Source organism: Porites lutea, chromosome 1 (assembly GCF_958299795.1).
Source record: "Porites lutea chromosome 1, jaPorLute2.1, whole genome shotgun sequence".
NCBI lineage: Eukaryota > Metazoa > Cnidaria > Anthozoa > Scleractinia > Poritidae > Porites > Porites lutea.
In genome coordinates, this window is record NC_133201.1 from 13,316,351 (window position 1) to 13,335,530 (window position 19,180).

Below are 19,180 nucleotides of genomic sequence, written 5' to 3' on the forward strand. Positions count from 1 at the left end.
TACCTAGATGGGTCCTGGAGCGTAAACAAAAGCGTGACCAAGCTAAAACAAACGCTAAAAAAAAAAAATTTTTTTAAACTGTTTGTCATAAGTCAAACAAAAGAAAGTTAAAGAATTTTTACTGAAGCAACTCCATTGCTACCCTGCGAGCAGCGGCTACATTTTCGCGGTATGAGATGGCGTGCGAAAAGTAGCCTCTGCCGACAACCGTTCAAATCCTTGCAGAAATCTGGACGAATAAATTAAAAAATCGGGTTTTTACCTGTTCTTGACCGGTCTAGAGCATTGCGCGAGTCTTGCGTCAGCGAATGAACGCTGACCATTATTACGCCTTCATGCATCCCTTCCCGCCAAATTCTCGCATGCGAACGCGGCTCAAGCATAGCAAAGGAAAAAGTTCAAAACCATTTCAAAAATCCCTGTTTATGTATTTAGAGGAGCGTCGTCAACTTGAGAAAGCTCTGTATTTTAAAGCTGTTGGAATACCAAATCAAACTTGCTACCGGTGCTTCTTACGGGACAGGGTAAAGATCGTTAATTTATCAGATGGTAGTTCTTGTTTGCCAGGAAAAGAAAATGGATACTGGGGTGATTTTATGTGTCGCCTCTCAATGCAAGGCTAAATGCTCTGTTTTAAGACACAGACGGGAACCGGAGAGTTCAAAAGAATCATCGATAAGTTTTCTTTTAGTGGAAAAAGAAGAAAAGCAGCTTTTAGCTGAACAACGATTCGCCCTCAAGGACTTCAAACTGGTTGGTTAATCTTCACTGTTGAACGCTTGTCCTGTTCTGAAAAGAAGCCAAAGCGGCAACGTTTTTAAAGATCTTCAGGTACAATTTGCACATTAATGGTCAAGGAAATTCCCTTTTTAAATGGAAATTTAAGTGTATATAGTTGTGTTATAGATGTTTTATACGATTTGAGACGGATTTTGGCGTTGACATTTGATGTCTTCTTCCGCTTTTACTTGCGTGAAAGGATCCACAACCCAGTTAGTGTTACCCGAATTGCTTTTGAGGATAAAATTATGGGTTTTCGAATAAAATGTTTCGATAAATAATTTCTCTGACTATTGTTTTGTCTATGTTCATTCATAACATTAGTTGAAAACGCAATCGTGAGACTACAGCATCCAATTTATTTCACGCATCACTTCTGCGTAGGGTTGTCGGCGAATTTAATTTTTTACTTTGAGCAAAACTATGTTTTACTGGCAAAGCTTGTTATAGATTAAAAATAAGAAAATTTTCGAAAGCTCATTTGCACCTTCAGTTAACTGCTTAAATGATCATGAAACTACCGTTTTTTGAAATGAAAACTTCCTAAAAACGCACCAGTGGAATTAATAATAGTAATTAGTTAATAGTCGTTTATGGGTTAAACCAGCGCTCCATAAAACGATTCAGAACATTTTCCCAGCTTTTTATATAATAGCATCAACGCGTCTGTAGCAGTTTTTACAGGGGCATTAAGATGGTTTAACTCTAGCCAAGAGATCATAATATGATCTCTTGCTCTGGCTTAAAAACTTCTTTAACATGAGTGTATTACCTGTACCAATAAGCCGGAAAAAAAACTGCCGTTTGGAGTTAAATGTGCTCCCCTCAAATCAGACAGGACTTGCTACAGGTGGTAGCGTAATGCTTTCTCAAAAGACGATCCGAGGAAATTTTGCGGACCAAAATACTTAAAACCAGACGTGCACAGCAGAAAAACAAAACAAAAGCTCGAGGAGATTTTTTCGCAAGTAGTTTTCGCCATTTTGATTCCCGCGAAACTCACGCAGATTTGACGAATCAGTTGCTTGCGAATCGCCTGACGAATTTTGCGCATGCACGATAGAAAATTGAACGGTTGTCGGCAGAGGCTACTTTTCGCTCGCCATCTCATACCGCGAAAATGTAGCCTCTGCTCGCAGGGCAGCAATAGAGTTGTTTCAGTAAAAAATCTTTAAGTCTCTTTTGTTTGACTTATGACAAATAATTATAAAAAAAAATATTTTTTTAGCCTTTGTTTTAGCTTGGTCACGCTTTTGTTTACGCTTCATGACCAATCTAGGTAAGTCTAAGATTATTCAAAGTCAGGGTACTCCATTGCATGCCTCTAGGTGAACTGGTTAACATTTCCTCAAGAAACAAGCAAGCTACATGTCTCGGACTCTGCTGTCCCCTCCCTTGCAGAGTCTCCACTGCGCCGCCCTGACAGTTTCTCGAGCGAGTAGGCGGGGGTATGCTGATGTCATTTCCAAATTTTCATGCTTCAATAGATGTCCAGTTTCCATAGGAATGAAGGCTCCGCTGCTAAACCTATTGCTTTTTTGACATTCTTCTTGCCATCACCGTTGTCTTAACTCGAAAAAAAAAATAAAAAAGATTCATAACTTTCTTATTTTACCTATCCCAACTGGGATATTCATTTTTTGTGGATATAACACTCTCCTACTTTGTAAACTTTTTTATGCTTCTTTGGTCTTTGTCTTCGTCCATACGTCATTAATTTTGAAGGCGTATTTAATAGTCATTTTCCGTGACTGTGCAAACTTGAGAGTGCCAGGATTTTTCATTGAACACTCACTATTATTTGAGATGTGTGTAATTTTTACAGTAACAACCCGTGTGTAAGAACCAACATATTTTGAAGTTTGGTAAAAATGTTCTTGTATTGTGGGGTAGTTTTTGGTAATTTAGCCAAAGTAGGTTCTTAATGGCGGAGCTCTACGCGCGCGTGAAGCGCGCGTGGGTGGAGCCTCATAGCTAAGTAAGTCTACCCATCCCAGAAAAGTTGGTAATCACGTGTTCGTACACTTACCGAACGAACGTCCGTCCACACCTCAGGGAAACCATTGTTTACTGTCACACTTTCTAGCTAGTTTGGGAGCCCGGGAGAAAACTGATTGCACGACAATGTTGTGATCAGTTGACTGCTGTCAAAACAGGGTATCCGCTAACCAGTATCACCTGACCGTATCACGGGCTCAGGTGTCGACCCATCAAGGTCGAGTATTTTTGAAGTTATCTGCTGACAAGTTACTAGTTTTCGAATGATCGCAGGCTCAAGTTTATTTTTTTAATTCATATGAAATATGTTGTGTTACAGTAATGTCACAATGGCCCCGCACTATTAAGATTTTGATTTCAAACTGACCTCGGACGCGAAAATTCGGCCAGTTATCTAAAAATACAGGCGGGGAAGACTTTTTCTTACCATGGTCACACGTTGGTCATGCTCTACGTCCAATTTTGTTGCTCTGGTTGGTCAAAATTGGACAGGTGAGTTCATGCGGAAAATTTATGCAGCATCTTGAAACTTGTTTTCTTTGACAGCTGAAGCTGACAGTGTTTTGTGTCAACTTGTGATGTTTTTAACTGTCTTTTTCCACTGGATGTACAAAATGAAATACAGCTGCTATCAAGAGTCTTCTGTTATTCATAGCTGGTTTGTTTATTTGGTTTTTGGTTGAGAAATGCGTCGCTTGTCAAAGTCTGAAATCCGACTTCGGGTGGCATCGTTTTCGTTTTTCACCTTGCTTGATGCGTAAAAGAGGGTTTAAAATCTCAAGCGGTTCTGGCCTTACTTGATAGCTTTCAGGAGCTGCATCTTGAATGGTAAGCCTGAGTAATTATTGTATTTGATGTTTGTTTGTTATATCTAATTTCATGAAGTCGAGCACAGTTTCTGCGGCAAGTTTATGCGCGTTTGTAAGATTTGACACCTAGTATCAGGTTTAATATAAGCTTACGCTGCTTACAGAACTTTAAAAAGCCTTTAGATATATTTTCTCACCGCAAATAGAAAGAAAACGTTCCGACGAATATTAGTTATGAATTTGACTGTAGGAAGAAAACTTTGAGCGATTTTCTTGCCTCGAGTTTACCTTTGAGAAAAGCAAACACCGGGAGGCCGGCTTAAAACATAAACTTAAGCTTTAAGCTTAAAGACTCAGAATTTTTAGAGACACTTTGATAGTTGTCTTCGTGAATGAAAATTGTTGTCTCTGTAACTGTTTCACCGAATGATATTTCTTTTATTGATTGTTAGTAGTCTCTCTTGCAATTTTAATCGCTGTGCCGTTTGTTTTGAGTCGTTCATACATGACATCGCTTGCACGAGTACTCAAAATTCTGCGCATATCAAATACTTTTTAAGTTCACACATCATTATAAAACCATTAAATAAAAAAGTAAACGTAATAAATTCTTTATTATGTTGAAGCGTAACTCTATTAATGTGTTCATTCAAACACAGCAATCAAACGTGTGAACCGAGTGGCCGTTTTTTTTATAGGTGATTTTGGAATTTTTTTGAACGGTTTCGCTAAAAGTCCACAATGATTTGATCGTCCTGAATATTAACTAAGTATAATTTGTCTTAAAAAATTGTGAAATACTGCATTCTGTTCGAGGTCTGTATGATAAATAGTACTGTTTCACCTCAGGTGTGATGTATAAAAAAGTATAAAAGGTAGGTTTACACACCCCAAGATTTGCTGGCAAGATTTAATTTGTAAAGTAAACTTGTCGAACGCAAAAAATTCGGCCTGATTTTTTTTCCGAGAATTTGTTTTCCTGGCCTAATTTGCTATGATGAAGAGCCATTATGGCTCTTGAATGTGATCGAAGATGATTGCTAGTTTTTAAGTGTACAAATAAGGATATCAACTCGACGTAAGATGTTTCACTCAAAAATCACAAAGCCTTTCCCTCAAAAGTCACATGAATGTGTCCTTAAGTTAACTGATTTGTTTTTTACAAGTTTATTGTTTGATTTAAATTTTAAATTTATTAATGGGAGCTTCGCTTTTAGCCCTGGCTAAATCTGTATATTTAGGTTCTTGAAATGTAAGTATTGTATTCACTATCTCCTCTATGCTGGGAAATGCCCATCTTTACTTTATATTTTTGTTTTAGAAATTACAGCAATACTTAACTACAGTTTGATGCATTAACAACAACAACAACAGCAAAAATGTGTTGTAAGAATTTAACCTAGGTAATTACACTGACCCACAGGTAGCAAATGCTACTCTAGGTAAGACAGACGAACAACTGAGGGTTAGCTGTTTTAAATAAGCATTATTACATTAAGACAGAGTTTAGGAAACGATAACGTTAGAAATGTGAGACAAAAATCAGTTGAAACTGTAAAAACCTTATTATTTAGCCAGTCCGACTTTTTGTATGAGGATTGGTGTTTCTAAACAGTGATTTTCCTCGATTAAAATATCCAGGAGAAGTTGGCAATTTCTCTTTTAACATGATTTCTTCTTGGGTAAATGTTGCAAGCTATACGGTATCTCTTTCCACAGTTTTACGCCAAATCTGAAAAATGAACGCTTATATATCTCTAATCAAGAGCCATGGCTCTTGCTCTAATCTAGTACTTTGTACATGTTGGAGTTAATTTTTATTTTTCTATTGTTTTGGGGTATGGTAATGCATGCTAATGAATTTTAAACAAAGGAAAAACAAAAATTAAGAAACGGTCCAGATAAGAACGATAGCAACAACGGCAACGAACATGTTGGAATGCAAAAAAGGTGCTAACTTTACTATTGTCTGTACTTACGTCTGATTGGCTTAAACAGCAAAAGTTAACAAAACTTCATAAAGCAGTACATATATTCATCCTTACTTTCCAACCATCTTCCATATAACAAAATCTGGTCTCAGTTTGAATAACAAAGAAATCCTATGTGGGGAACATGTAAAATTGTAAACTTTTCTTGGCTATTGTTTTCAACTCTTGTGATTGGCCAAAATCTTTTAATACAAAAAACACCTTTCAAAGTAGAGTGTAAATGTATTTTATTGGTTAAACGGCCTTCATGTAGGTTTATGCATTCTCTGTGTAAAAATGAGAACATTCCTATGTGGGGAAAGCACCGTTGCCTCATAACAAAAGAAATTGCTATCCACCTTACCCGGATCACTACTTAACTGAAATAGAAAATTAACTGCAACATACATAAAAATTCCCGGAGGTGGATGATCCGTGTTGTATGTGGTATGCTGGTGGTTTTTTAAAATAATTTAAAAGATATTTAAAGGAGCGTTATTATCATTATTATTGATATCATACATTAAGTTGGAAACATACTTGTAATATAGGAACGACAGAGGCAGAATATTCGCATTAACAAAAAGAGGAATTGTGTGATCGTGTCTATCGCAAAATATATCATACAAAGGGCTCTTTTTTGAAGAATTAACAGATGCATCTTCAAAGACTCGCCCCAGTCTCTGAAGTTAATGTCCTTAACAGCGAGAGTCTGCAATTAAATAGTTGTAGTTTAGTTAAGTCAAACTTCTATAATTTATTGCAGACATTTGACTCCTTTCATTCGGCTGCCGTTTCTGTGGGGTGTTTTTTTGATAATAAGTGTTCGCAAAGTGAGAGTTGACTCTCAAGTGAAAAGGCCGTGATGTCTTCTCCACCATTTGAAGTTAGTATTTGTTTTTATTTTTGCCCAGATACAAACTCACATTGACCCTGTGACAAAGTACAAGTTCTTCTACACTCTTTGAGGTCACTTTTGGAACCGTCCTTCAAGATGTCATCCAGTAGATTGGGTGAAGGATGTCGAAAAATGTTTGAGTATAATAATACGCAAGACAGAACTTTTAGATGTGATCAGTGCTCCAAGTATTTTAAATGTAAAGGAAATCTACAGCAACACAAAAGAACCCATACAGGCAAAAGACCTTTTAAATGCAATTATTGTAATAAGTGTTTTAGTCACAAAGGACATCTCAATGAACACAGGAGAATTCATACGGGTGAAAAACCTTTCCAGTGCAACCAGTGTGACAAGTGCTTTACTCGTGGAGCTGTTTTACGACAACATGCACGAACTCACACAGGAGAGAAACCATTTCAGTGCAATGTTTGTGGCAAGCGCTTTAATCAGAAAGGTCTTCTGAACCAACATGCAAAAACGTACTCAGGATCGTGCCTCCTTAAAGAAGTGAATTTTGGTGGAACATCTCCTGGTGAAAAGAAAGTAAAAAATTTTGTATGCAACAACTGTGGAAAAAGCTTCAGAAACAAAGCAAATCTCAACCAGCATAAAAGAACTCACACGGGTGAGAAAGAGTTTAAGTGTGACCATTGCCACAAGCGTTTTAGTCATAAAGGACATCTCAATGAACACAAAAGAATTCACACTGGAGAGAAACCGTTTAAATGCAATCATTGTGACAAGTGTTTCAACCGAAAAGGTCTTCTAAAGCAGCATCAATTAACATATCACTTGCTGCATTACCTTGGAAAAATGCCGGTGACACTTCCAACGACATTTGCAGTAGAATGTTTGAGCAGAAATCATCCTGAAGGGGTTGATCAGCAGACAGTAAGCCTACAGCAGAGTAAAAGAATTGATAAGCAACAGCAAGCATTGTGCGGCAACCATGGTACAGACTTAGAAACACAAGTGGAAACTATAACCAGTACCAATAAAGAAGTTGTATTGGCAGAAGAGTTGTGTAAGTATTGGTGGGATTTTGCATTTGGTCATTTTGTAAGAAACTTTAAATTTTTTCGCTATCATTTTGTGGTACAATATGCGAGCCAGCGAGGCATGCGAGGTAGACGTGCAAGGTATGCGAGATAGACTTGTGAGGCATGAAGAAAACGTGCGAGCCGTGAACCAAATACTAAGGCAGAGCTGCACCAAACACGTATGGAAGTGGTACCGGTAGTCGTTGGTGCACTCAGTGCAGTCAGCAAAAGATTGAATACATGGCTTGACAAGCTGAGGATTACCATTAATACGGGTTTGCCGCAGAAAACAGCTTTGTTGGGAAGAACAAGGATCTTTAAGGAAGGTATTGGAAAGTTGAAGGAGAAGAGCTAATCCAAGGGATCTTTGGCCATTGGCTATGGCTCCCTCCCTTGGTGTAATGTCGGTACAACATCCACCAGAGCTGAAGCATTTCGTTTATGATAATAATAATATGTCACGGTTAAACAGTCGTTTATTGATCGTCAAATTGTCGGATGCCAGTCATTCTCTCGTAGTTAGTTTTGCTTGAGTCTGTCAATAAGTCGTTTGTACGGTGCCAGTAATTGTTAACTGCGATCACCCAGACCATCATATTCAACCTACTAATGAAATGACTCTTGGGTTCAAATCTTTCCCAGTTTTATGGTGATTAAGTTAAGAAAATAATTAGGGCTTGACCGTATAGGCACTTAAATGTAAGGAGTATAATTTAAGCCTATGTAAAGCCAATGAAGGTGGTAAAGCAAGGGTGAAACGATCTTGGTGATTCTGTGACTAATCCAGCCGCGGCATTCTGTATTCGTCGGAGTTTAAACAACGTCTGAGAAAAACTTTAAGGAGCCCCCCTTCATATCATATTGCAAGGGAAAAACTCTTTCAGGGTCAATAGAGAGTTTACGATTTGCAGGAGTCATCCAAAATCTTTTTTTAATGAGTTGGTGTTGCCTCGCGTATTTTCAGATGCCTTGCATGTCTGTTTCGTATGGCTCGCTGGCTCGCACATTGTGCATCCCCAAGGTAAGACACTCTAAATAAAATAATTTTTTTTATTTGAACAGGCCAAGAGAGCATTGGCGTGTTGCCTTCTTCCTTGCAAAGGTTGGAAACACCTGAATATGCCACTATTAACGAAATGCACAAAGGTCAAGAAGAAAACACAGAGGACAAACAATGGTTACCTTCTATGGAAGATGTTTTAGGAGAAACTGAAATCCCTCACACAAGGGTGAAACGTTTTGAGTGTAAGCAGTGTGGTACAAGGTTTAGCCTGAGAGGACAGCTTAAACAACACAAAACAACCCACGCAGGTGAAAAGCGTTTTGAATGCAATTTCTGTTTGAAGCGTTTTAGTCACAAAGGGCATTTTAATGAACATAAAAGAATTCACACAGGAGAAAAACCATTTAAATGCAACGAATGTGAAAAATGTTTCAACCGAAAAGGACTGCTCAAGCAACATCAGAAATTAACACATCAGCAGTTCAAGGGTGACACAACTGTACAGGCTGGAAATATACAGTCAAACAAATATGTAGATAAATGGCAGGAGTCGTTGATGTGCACCTTTGGTGACAAGTCCAAAGATCAAGTGGTAATTGCAAAAAAGGAAACCAAGACAACAAATAAGACAACTAATGATCAAAGTAAGTACACTCAGCTCTCTTCTAGCGACCCCTTCTCATTTGCGACCACCTCACCGACACGTAAGCAACCACTTTGTAAATAACCGTTTCGTTTCTCAGTCGAATACTGTTTCAAAAGCTCTCTTGAGAGCGACCACCCGGCATAATTAACTCGAATGTCACAAAAGTTCAGGCCCCGGTTGTTCAAACGTTGGATAGCACTATCCACCGGATAAATCACTATCCAGCGGATAAGTATTACGGAAATAAATTACGCTATCCGCTGGATAATGATTTATCCGGTGGATAGCGCTATCCAACCTTTGAACAACCTAGGCCTGTTGTTTAAATAACGCTGACCAAGCGCGCTGACAGAATACGGAAACAAAAAAGATGGCTGTGATACGATCTGTGAATTTCCAACAGCAGTTCAAGGATTATTCGATGTGAAACATTATTGTCAGTCGTCTATTTGTCTGTTCTTCGCTTTTAAGGTAATAACTTAATGCTATTACTTTAATCAAGTCAGTTGGAGCTTATTTTCTTGATTTTTCCCTTAGACGACCACCTCCCTTAAGAAACCACTTTGTGAGTAAGTGTGAGCACACTGGCAGTTCTGTGAGGAATTCACACCTCCGTCAGTGGGACGAACGCCAATGCTGCCCGTGGCGACTATATCAAAAGGCCAAAAAAAATTATCAAGAAAAATACTACCCAGGTATAAAATGTAACTGTGTACAAATTTGAAGACTTCTTTATTCAATGACCGAATAAAATTTTTCTTGATTATCCCCTTTTGGTTTGTGATATACACGTCGGTGTATATCACAGGCACTGGCATCATCATCGTTTGTCCCCCCGGCTGAGGTGCGAATTGCCCGCAGAACTGCCGTCCGTGCTCATTTCGTCATGATAAACAAAGATGCTCGACAGTTCTACCTGAGCTCTAATTCAAGGTAGCTAGTAATCCCAATACCTATAATATATGGATTAAGCCAAGGCCAAAAGCGAAGCTCTCGAGTGATCTTTTACAGCCGTTTCGGATAACACGCGACCTGCAGTGTCAAAAATCTGAAGGCTAGGCGCTTTCTAGCGGACCTCCCAGGAAAGAGAAGCTTACTTCAAGGGTTCAAAAGGTCATGGTTTTTGATTTGTGGTTGGTGGATCTCGATCTGTTTTGTGTTTCTGTGTTTCAAGGTTCGTTGCTTTTGAACTTCAGAGTTCGCAGGGCCGTAGCCAGCTTTTTGACATACTGTAGGCCTGTTCCCTAAAGGTAGCGTCTAAGGGACCGGATAATTCGCTGCAGGTTTATTTTTTCTTTCACACAGCCCGATCGTCAAGCAGATCTTTATTCTTTCTATTTCTGTCGATTGTATTCGTCGTTCTTCGATAAATCTTAAATTACCGATCTCAGGCGATCGGGATCTCCATTCAGGATCTCCATTCACGCAATCTTAACATCGAATAGCAGTGGTTTTGAAGCTCCTCATTGTGTACTTGCGTGGAAGCAGCGCTGACCTGATACTAGATGAGGAGATTTTTGTCGGATGTTAAGATATTTCAGCAAAGCGTCACGGGGTGCACTACAGTATCCAATCGTGTGCCGCCTTCAGGTCCACCACAAAGCTATGAACACCAATTCCAAGCAGATATTACTTTGGATAGGGTGGCAATTTTACTTACCTCTCTGGCGTTTTTACCTAATGACCCCAGTCCGCGTGTATGGAGGCAAGTGTTGCTCGTATAAGCCATCGAGTTGGTACTTGCAGAAGCGTCGATACCAGTTCTATCAGGAACAAAACATACTTCAAAAACCGTTCCGACAGACGTCGCATATTTAAGATGTTCAGCATGTATATTTTCTCTGTTCTTTTGCACTTGCTCACTTTAACCCATCCTAGATATCCGACCAGTTCGTTAACTACGTGTCGATAGTAAGTTATTCCTCTGGGAGTAGTATGTGTGGATACCTCCCTAGATGCTCCAGGTTCGGATGTGTTACATATCCATGGGGACCAAAATGTCAGGAGAAGTGCTCTTCTAATTTGGGAGCCCCTTTAAGTGGCTCACTTGACCGTCCCAAAGATGTGTATTTTTTCATCAGTCTTAACTCTTCTCCCGCTTTCCGTTGCTCGCTTGCAAGGTTTAGTTAGTCTGCCTTGATGTAATAACAAGCGTTCTTCAAATGATTACTGAGTTTTTTGGCATGCTCAGCCAGTGCCTTCCTTCTCGCAAGGTCTCATTCATCGCGGTTGTTGGTCCGTAGTTCTTCATATTAAATATTCTTGCTTGAACCAGGCCTTGTCGACATTGGTCTTTCCTCTGGAAGGAATTGTTTGCTTAGAAGCTTGTTGAATCGATTTCGGACAAAATCCTTAACTTCATTACCTGCTAAAAGCTTGGTTCAGGTGCCATGACCCAATCAAGTTTAGCATTGTGACGCGTGTTGGCGCTTCGTCTCTGAGATGTAATATCACATAACATCTCAGCTAGTAGACCCTAGTAGATACTAGTTTCTTGGCAAAAATGCACTCGGTCTTCCTCGAAGACCACACTTCCATCACGATAATGCGATGGCTGGATTCAATCATCATCCTTATGGATATGCGTAAGTGCATGTCCACCCGAGCGATCTTCTTTCATCATTGACCTCAAGTAAACTTTAAGCTCTCAATGCACTCTCGCTGTGAGACTTCTCTGCAGATGATGGGAGGGTGAAAACGAATGGGTACGTTCCCGCCAACATTTAATTTTGTAGCTTCTGCTCGTTGTTGCCGCCTTTATTTGACAATCAAGGATTAATTGCTATGGTAACGGTTTGATTGACGTCGAAGAAAAACCCGAAATCCTGAAACGTTTTTGACAACGCAGGTCGCATGTTATCCGAAACAGCTGTAAGAAATGTCTTTCTCAAGTAATTCAACTTTTGCCGTAATCAAGAAGCAAGCTGAATTCCACTCAAAAATTGGGCTGAGCCCGCGATCAACTGAAAACTCATAATAGTCGAGCCATATGGTGAAAAAATTGTGCACTTAGGGGTAAAAGCACCCAATTTAGCGTGATAATAGTATTTGGGCCGCTGAACATTATTAGCTATGGACCCCAGTCAGGGGGGGGGGGAAGTTTTGTACTTAGGGGGTGGGGTGGTTGCAGTTTCCAAATAAATTGCTGTTCCTGAAAAGAAAGCGGTAAAATTAAGCTGAATTTTGGCATAATTTCAAATCATTTAGCAAATAGCTTCTCCTCTGACCTCATCCCTAATTTCCATGGTAGTGGTGGTGGTGGTGGTGGTGTAGGGGGGGGGAAGTTTTCGTCCTAGTGTAGTAAGCGCATGTTTTATATATTATCAGTACATCAACCTGCAGAAATGAACTACATGATCTAAGGCACTGTTTTAGGTTATTTTTAAAATTCTTAAAATCTGCTAGTAACCGTTACACCATTTATAACACAACTTAAATGTTGTCAAGGATGTTAGCAGCATTTTCAGTCCTTCTCTACTTTTTTCATTTATATCACAACTGTTATTTTAATCGCATCCAAGGTAGCCAGTTTATGTCATTGAGCTAGATCCTTATTTTGTGAAGGCAATGAGCTTAATCCTCTCAGTCTCGCATTCTCCACAAAATTTGCAACGCGTAAACATTTTAAATGTCCTTTTCAACTTCGCTCGGCTTTGCATTAGCTCCTGCCATACCTTTGATGCTCACAGTAAGGTGGAGCATACAGGCTTCCACGCATCTGACTCTTACGATTCCCTTGATCTTCCCCCATTCAAAGCACTGTCTTTAACAATTTCCATCTTTGTAGGCAACTCTCTTAATGTACTGAAATAATACATGGTCAGTAGACAGGAGGTCTTAAGGGTTCGTTCCTTCTGCGCAAATAGAGAAAACGTTTCTGACATCATTGACTCCTTGACTCCGGCCTGTGTGGTCAGACATTAGGACAACAAATCTCTCAAACACAGGCATAGTTTCTTGAACATTCTTCATAGTTTGCTAAGGCATGTAAAAAGTTTAGTGGCTTCTACATAAGAATTCTTGTGTCCCAGAAGGTTCTCTTGTCCTAAGAAAGCTGATGTATGATTGCGTGATAAAAGTTCAACACCTCGATATCGATTTTTCATCTCTTGAGAGCCCTGACGATATTGCTATGCCATGTAAAGAACCAGTTGCGGTAGTTGAACTAGGGTTATGTTCGATGTTATCGCGATGGACACCATGAGACCTACATAAATTTCCAACGATGAATCTTTCCGACGTCGAAACACAGAGTTATAAATCTTATAAGCCGTAATACAGTAAGAGCAGCTTGATTCTGTATGATGTTGCTTGACTGCGCGTCTTAATACTAGCTTCACCTGCCCGGAATGATCATAATTAAACTTCTAAAAGACTGAGGGATGTGAGGGTTCTTGGCAGTTAATTTCAAATGTCCAATGAAACCAGCTTTTTTCCATGTTAAGGGGGTCCCAGTGTACAATATTTGGCTGCTTTTGCAATCTTCATTGCTTCGCTATCGGTTTTTTCTCTCAGTGGCGTTCTGCTAAACAATTTCAGCGTCTTCACTTAAGTCAAGGAGGACTTCGACCATCTCTGTATGGTTTTAAATCTAGAAAGTGCTCTTTTATGTGTTTATAATTTGTACTGTGAACGTGCTGTGAAATATCAACCAGCTCCTCTGCTCTAGCCTTGTTGCATTAATTATAGATAGCTTCGAAAACTTGAACACTGAACAATCATTTTGGTTTCTCCATAGAACTAAAAAAAAAACAGCTCTGTGAGCGCAGTGCCGGCGTAACATATGGGGTCGTGAAACAATCACGGTTTGATTTTTTACTCGATCCTGGTGCTATACTGGAAGTGCATCAAGTAATATAAAAACCAGCACTTAGTTTACCGAGTTGTGATTTGTCTCTAAGGATGCGAGAAATGTCTCATATTCCACCGAGATTAAAAATATAGGTTTTGTGAATCGATTTGAAGCTCACTAACACTGAAGAACAGGCTCGACGGAACGGCCTTTGCATCCGTAGTGCTCCTTTGAGGTAACTTCTTTCTACCGTCATCATCTTTTCATCTCTGTCACTCGCTTTTTTCCTTTCTGTGCTCTCTTTAGTTTATTAAATTGATTTTTACATATTACTGCTTTTTTTCACAAAGTAACTTTGATCTATAAAAGACCGTTGCAAACGGACGCAACTCCAAAGCAACTTTAACGCTGTGCATTGCCGGATAGATAGCCCGAACAGACGAATCAGATTCCGAGTGAAAGAAGACCCAAATGCGAGTGATCTTATTGTGCTCTGTGATGCTGGCTACATACATACAATGCATGCGATGCATGTATAATAACAATCTGGAGATTAAGATTGTGGCCTCCTCTTGTCGCCCGCAGTAAGGTGGTTAAAAATAGAGAGATTAAGATTCACGTTTACCCAAAACGGCAAACGTGAATTTGTACCACGTGACCAGGTTTTTTCCTTAATTGTCGTTAAATGTTTATTACTTTAACTAAAAAATATGTACTTTCACGCCCGTTTTAAACATAAGAATTGTTTTGGGCAGTTTTTACCTGCTTAGTTTCTATTCTGAGAAATTCTTAACTTGAATCTAACGTTTGCCGTCTGGCGTAAACGTGAATCTTAATCTCTCTAATAGGACCTACTCGACCCCACTCTGAAGGTCTCTGTAAGTGTCTCATGTTTTATTTTTGTAGTAGGATGGCTTATCAATTAAATTCCTTTAAACTGCAATTCACTTTTATCAAAGTATAAAAATGGAACATCTTATCTTCCGAGGGTGAAAAACGGCATAGTCTCACACGCGAGCAAAAAGACCAGCCATTCCTGTCCGCCATGTTGAATTTCCCTGAGTAACCTGGCCTTTTCTTTCTTCCGTATATATGTAGTCTTGTTTGTTCCATCAGGAAGTATCTCAAAAATATTAGTAAGGTGTTTTCGAGTGTCAAGGGTGCATGTATAATAATATTGTCTGCTTTTAACTCAAAATTAATTTCGCCTTTCATTACTTAACTTGTCTCTACCTGGCTTTTCCTTCTGACAAAAATCATTCCACTCTTGTTCAAAAAGTAGGTAACAGGTATTTTGTAAGGTTTATCTTGTGCTACTGTTAAGAAAATGGGAATTTCAAAGTTTTTCATGCCGCTTTTCTCCCTTCTTTGAGTCTTTTCTGGACCAAAACAAAAAAGCCATGACCCCTCCCCCCTAGAGCACAATGTTCCTCCCCCGCACATATTTGAGTGTGGTCCATAGCTAAAATAGTCGCTGCAACTTGTACTATCACTGTGCCGAGTTTAAAGCTTTTACCCCAAAGTGCACAATTCAGCTATTTTTAGCACCATATGGCTGGACTATAACTGGTCAGCGGATAATTTAAAAACAGGTCATTTCAACAAGTTGTAAATCCAAGCCCGAGGTACAGTCACGTGACACTGGTCAGCGGTTACCCTTTCTTGACAGCTGTCAATCGACCATAAAATCTCTGAAACTAAAATCGACGCTAGCTTTCCCAATAGTATGTTCCATGTCGAAGGATTCCGTCTTTGTCGCAGCGACAGAAAGGCCGGGGGTGAAGGGCTGATGGTTTATGTAAGACCTGTTGTATACTTTACTAGAGTCAAGCAATTCAAAAGCCTATGGTCGGAAAACCTGCCTAACTTCACGACAGAGCAAATAACTCTTAAGGGTGCAATACAGTATTATTTGTTGTTGATTTCCACCCTTTTTCTTAAATATCTAGCCAAGATTTCATTCAATCAAAAAATGACTCAATTAAGTTACAGTCCTCAGTTCAATAATCATTTGTGGATTTTTGGATGGTTTTTGGAATGTTTTTAATGTGTAAAACTTAGGGGGGGGATGTTTGAAATTTGGAGAAAAAGGGGAAATGTTGGATTGGGCTTTTTTTAAAAAAAATTGAAATATGAAGTGGATAATTAGTCGACTATTACCGGATAGTCCACCACCACAACATTGTGCCTCTGATACCATTAGCGGACTAACTCACTGGATTATGTGTATACCTATTCTACCCTCATATATTTCCTTCCCACATCAACATCATGTCCCCCAAATTTTAACCAGACTCCCCCCTTAATCCCACCTCATATTTAACGATTATTCGCCGAAGGCGAATTTAATATTGTTGAATAATCAGAATCAGAAAGGAAACCATTAAAAAACGGTCAGTTTGATTGACGGGTGAATAGCGTGAACACGAAGCCTTAAACAGTGGATGCGCAAAAGTTAGATCTTTACAGTATCTTCAAAAATGGCAAATGATAGTTTTAATCTTTTTGTATCGAGTTTTGTAAGCTTTAGCATCAACGGTTTATAAGAAAACGCCGAAAATGTATATTACTACCCAATTCTGAGAAGAAAAGTAAAGCTTTATTTGTTTCTGTCAACTCACCGTGAATGACTGAAGTTTGCTTTGTCGCTTCTTGCAAATGCTGTCAACAGCGGCTACGATCAAGGTGAGCGTTGTTTATCTCCAATGTTCTTTGCTTTGTTTTAACTTGCTGGCACGTACAATTTTCGAAAATATTTGCCTTCCTCTTTTCTCCATAAATTAACTTCTATTTATAGGCAAAATTGGTCTTGCAAGAAAATCCCGAAATCAAAACAGTGACAAAGCGGCCTCGTTTTCCTCTGAAGTGGTAAACAGCTTCGAGCGTACAAAAAGTCAGCTACAGTAAACCACTTCACAATAGATCACGCTGTTTATACACCATGAAGTCTTTTCTTGCCTTCAAAGTCATCAGCACTTGGATATTTGTGTATTTTCAAAAAGGCTATACTATGAAACTTTGCAAAACACCCAGTTCACGACAGCGATTTTGTTCGGCTTTATATTCACCGCCTAGCGCGGTGAATATAACGTCATAGTCCGAGTTAGCTAACCAATCAGATTGCTTGAATTACCAAGATCACTGAGTGTGTATATACTAATAGTCTATGTGGCAGTTACCTCAAAAGTAACATTCCAAACCAGGTAATTGTATATCTGTGCAAGCTGAAAAGCGATTTTCGAACAGTTGCTGTAACAATTTACAAAACTGAATATAAAAACAGGGAAAAAATTGGGAGATAGGCCACTGGAGTAGAGTCTCTGCAGAGTTCCCACCCTCACCGGTCCACCCACCCAGGGGCCGATGGAAGTCTCATATTGAAAAGTACAAATATACACAAGCCGGAGGCTTGTTTACCTGCCGTTTGAGAGGTTCCTCGTTGTTCTTCGAGGCAGAGCCTTGTTTTGGTGTAAAAGTAATTTCGCGTTTTACGCAGCCTCAGAATAGGCAAGATAAGCCAAATACACCTGATTACTATCGAGCACATTGCCTTGAATTACTACTTTCGTATTACGTGTGAATTTGCTTTCATTTTATTTCGTGGGTCTCCTAAGGTCAAGCAAGGGAAAAACTGGATCACTGTAGTCGGCATTTACAGACCTCCTTCTTTTCCAATGCCTGTATGGACGAACGAACTGCCCTTGCTGTTTGATGCAGTATCCACATTAACAAGTACTGTGACCTACTGTCTTTTATGCGGGGGAGGCCACTTAAAAAACAAAAACATCGGAAACACCTCGCGACTTAATTATGAGTAATAGCAAGAGAGCTACTCTAATGACAGATGTAGTACATACACTTATAAGTGATCATTTCCTGGATTTTGCTGTTTTAAGATTATCAGCACCGAGATCGCGTTCTCGTAAAATTTGTGTTCGAAGTCTGAAAACCTTTAATCAAACATAGGCACATTTAACGTGCATGAGCCATTTTGAATGCTTCAGTGTAACAGTATCGGCAATTTACTGTCTTAATCCTTAATTTATAAGGCTATGTTTTGTGCGAAATTGGGTATTGCTGTACATTAACGAGAACCGCAGTGCATAGCTGATTCGATCTGATAAATTCACTTTTCTTTGTCTTTCCTTCAGACATCTGGTGCAAAAGAAACAATTTGTTAAAGTACTATGAATATCAACTCACCAAACGTTACTTTGAGGGAAGACTCGAAGGTTTCAAGGTTTCTTCATGGTTTCTTAAAATAATGAAGGTCGTCGAATACCGAATAGCTAAGATTTTCATCATTCTTGAAGATGGTTGCATCACCACTATTCACGAGGTTATCACGCGCGATTCTACTTTAATGAAACAGTCTTTAACTCTGACCACTTAATTCTTAGAGTGTTATGAGTTTTTGTTTCTTGAAAGAAAAGAGCCTTTGCTTAGGCACTAGTTACAAAACTAAAGATGTTTTCATATGTTCAAGTTACTATTATTACTGTGAAAAGGCAGCGTGAGTTGTAGAATCACACAGTTTGCACGTGAAAGTGTCGGACTTTGCCCCTTTCGTGGTTCGTACGTGAGGGAATTCGAGTTATCACACAGTAATTCGGTAAATAGAATTATAAAAATAACTCATGCGCACAATTTGCACGTGAAGATGTTGGACTTTGTTCCTCGTCCAATTCGTACCTAAAACAACTCAAATTGTTTTCCTAAAAGGATTTTAAAAAAATCACCTCGGCTTTTCAATACATGTATCTGCAGTTAAATTACGCTACAGCAACGTTAAGGTTGATAGCCTAACGTTCATTTCCTTCCAAGAAAATTATCAAACTGCCGACATATTTTTCTACTCATATCATGTTATTCCACTCAGTAAAACAATATCTAAGTAGTGTCAACAAGCTTCTTCCAATTTTATTCCCTAACACAACTGCTTCTACTTAAAGCCTGGTTTCCATATGATCGCTACGATCGCTCGCTGTGATCGCTGAGAAAAAAAAAAGTTCAGCGATCGCAGCGATCATAGCGATCATATGGAAACCACTTTCCGGCGATCGCAGCGACAACGATCACTGAGATAGAACTTTTTATATCTCAGCGATCGTTGTCGCTGCGATCGCTCGAAAGTGGTTTCCTTATGATCGCTGTGATCGCTAAACTTTTTTTTCTCAGCGATCGCAGCGATCACAGCGATCGTAGCGATCATATGGAAACCAGGCTTAAGTTACGCATGTT

The 19,180-nt window shown here is 39.2% G+C and overlaps 1 protein-coding gene across 2 annotated transcripts in view; it reads left to right on the top strand.

The window, feature by feature from the left end:
• The window catches only part of LOC140945658 (uncharacterized), a 34,902-nt gene that overhangs the window by 4,825 nt on the left and 10,897 nt on the right, over nt 1-19,180 (top strand). For both annotated transcript variants that reach the window (XM_073394688.1, XM_073394680.1), the window contains exons 2-3: nt 6,472-7,482; nt 8,561-9,145. In XM_073394688.1, coding sequence (XP_073250789.1) covers nt 6,552-7,482; nt 8,561-9,145 — 1,516 coding nt within the window. In that variant the 5' untranslated portion in view covers nt 6,472-6,551. The remainder of the gene's footprint in view (nt 1-6,471; nt 7,483-8,560; nt 9,146-19,180) is intronic.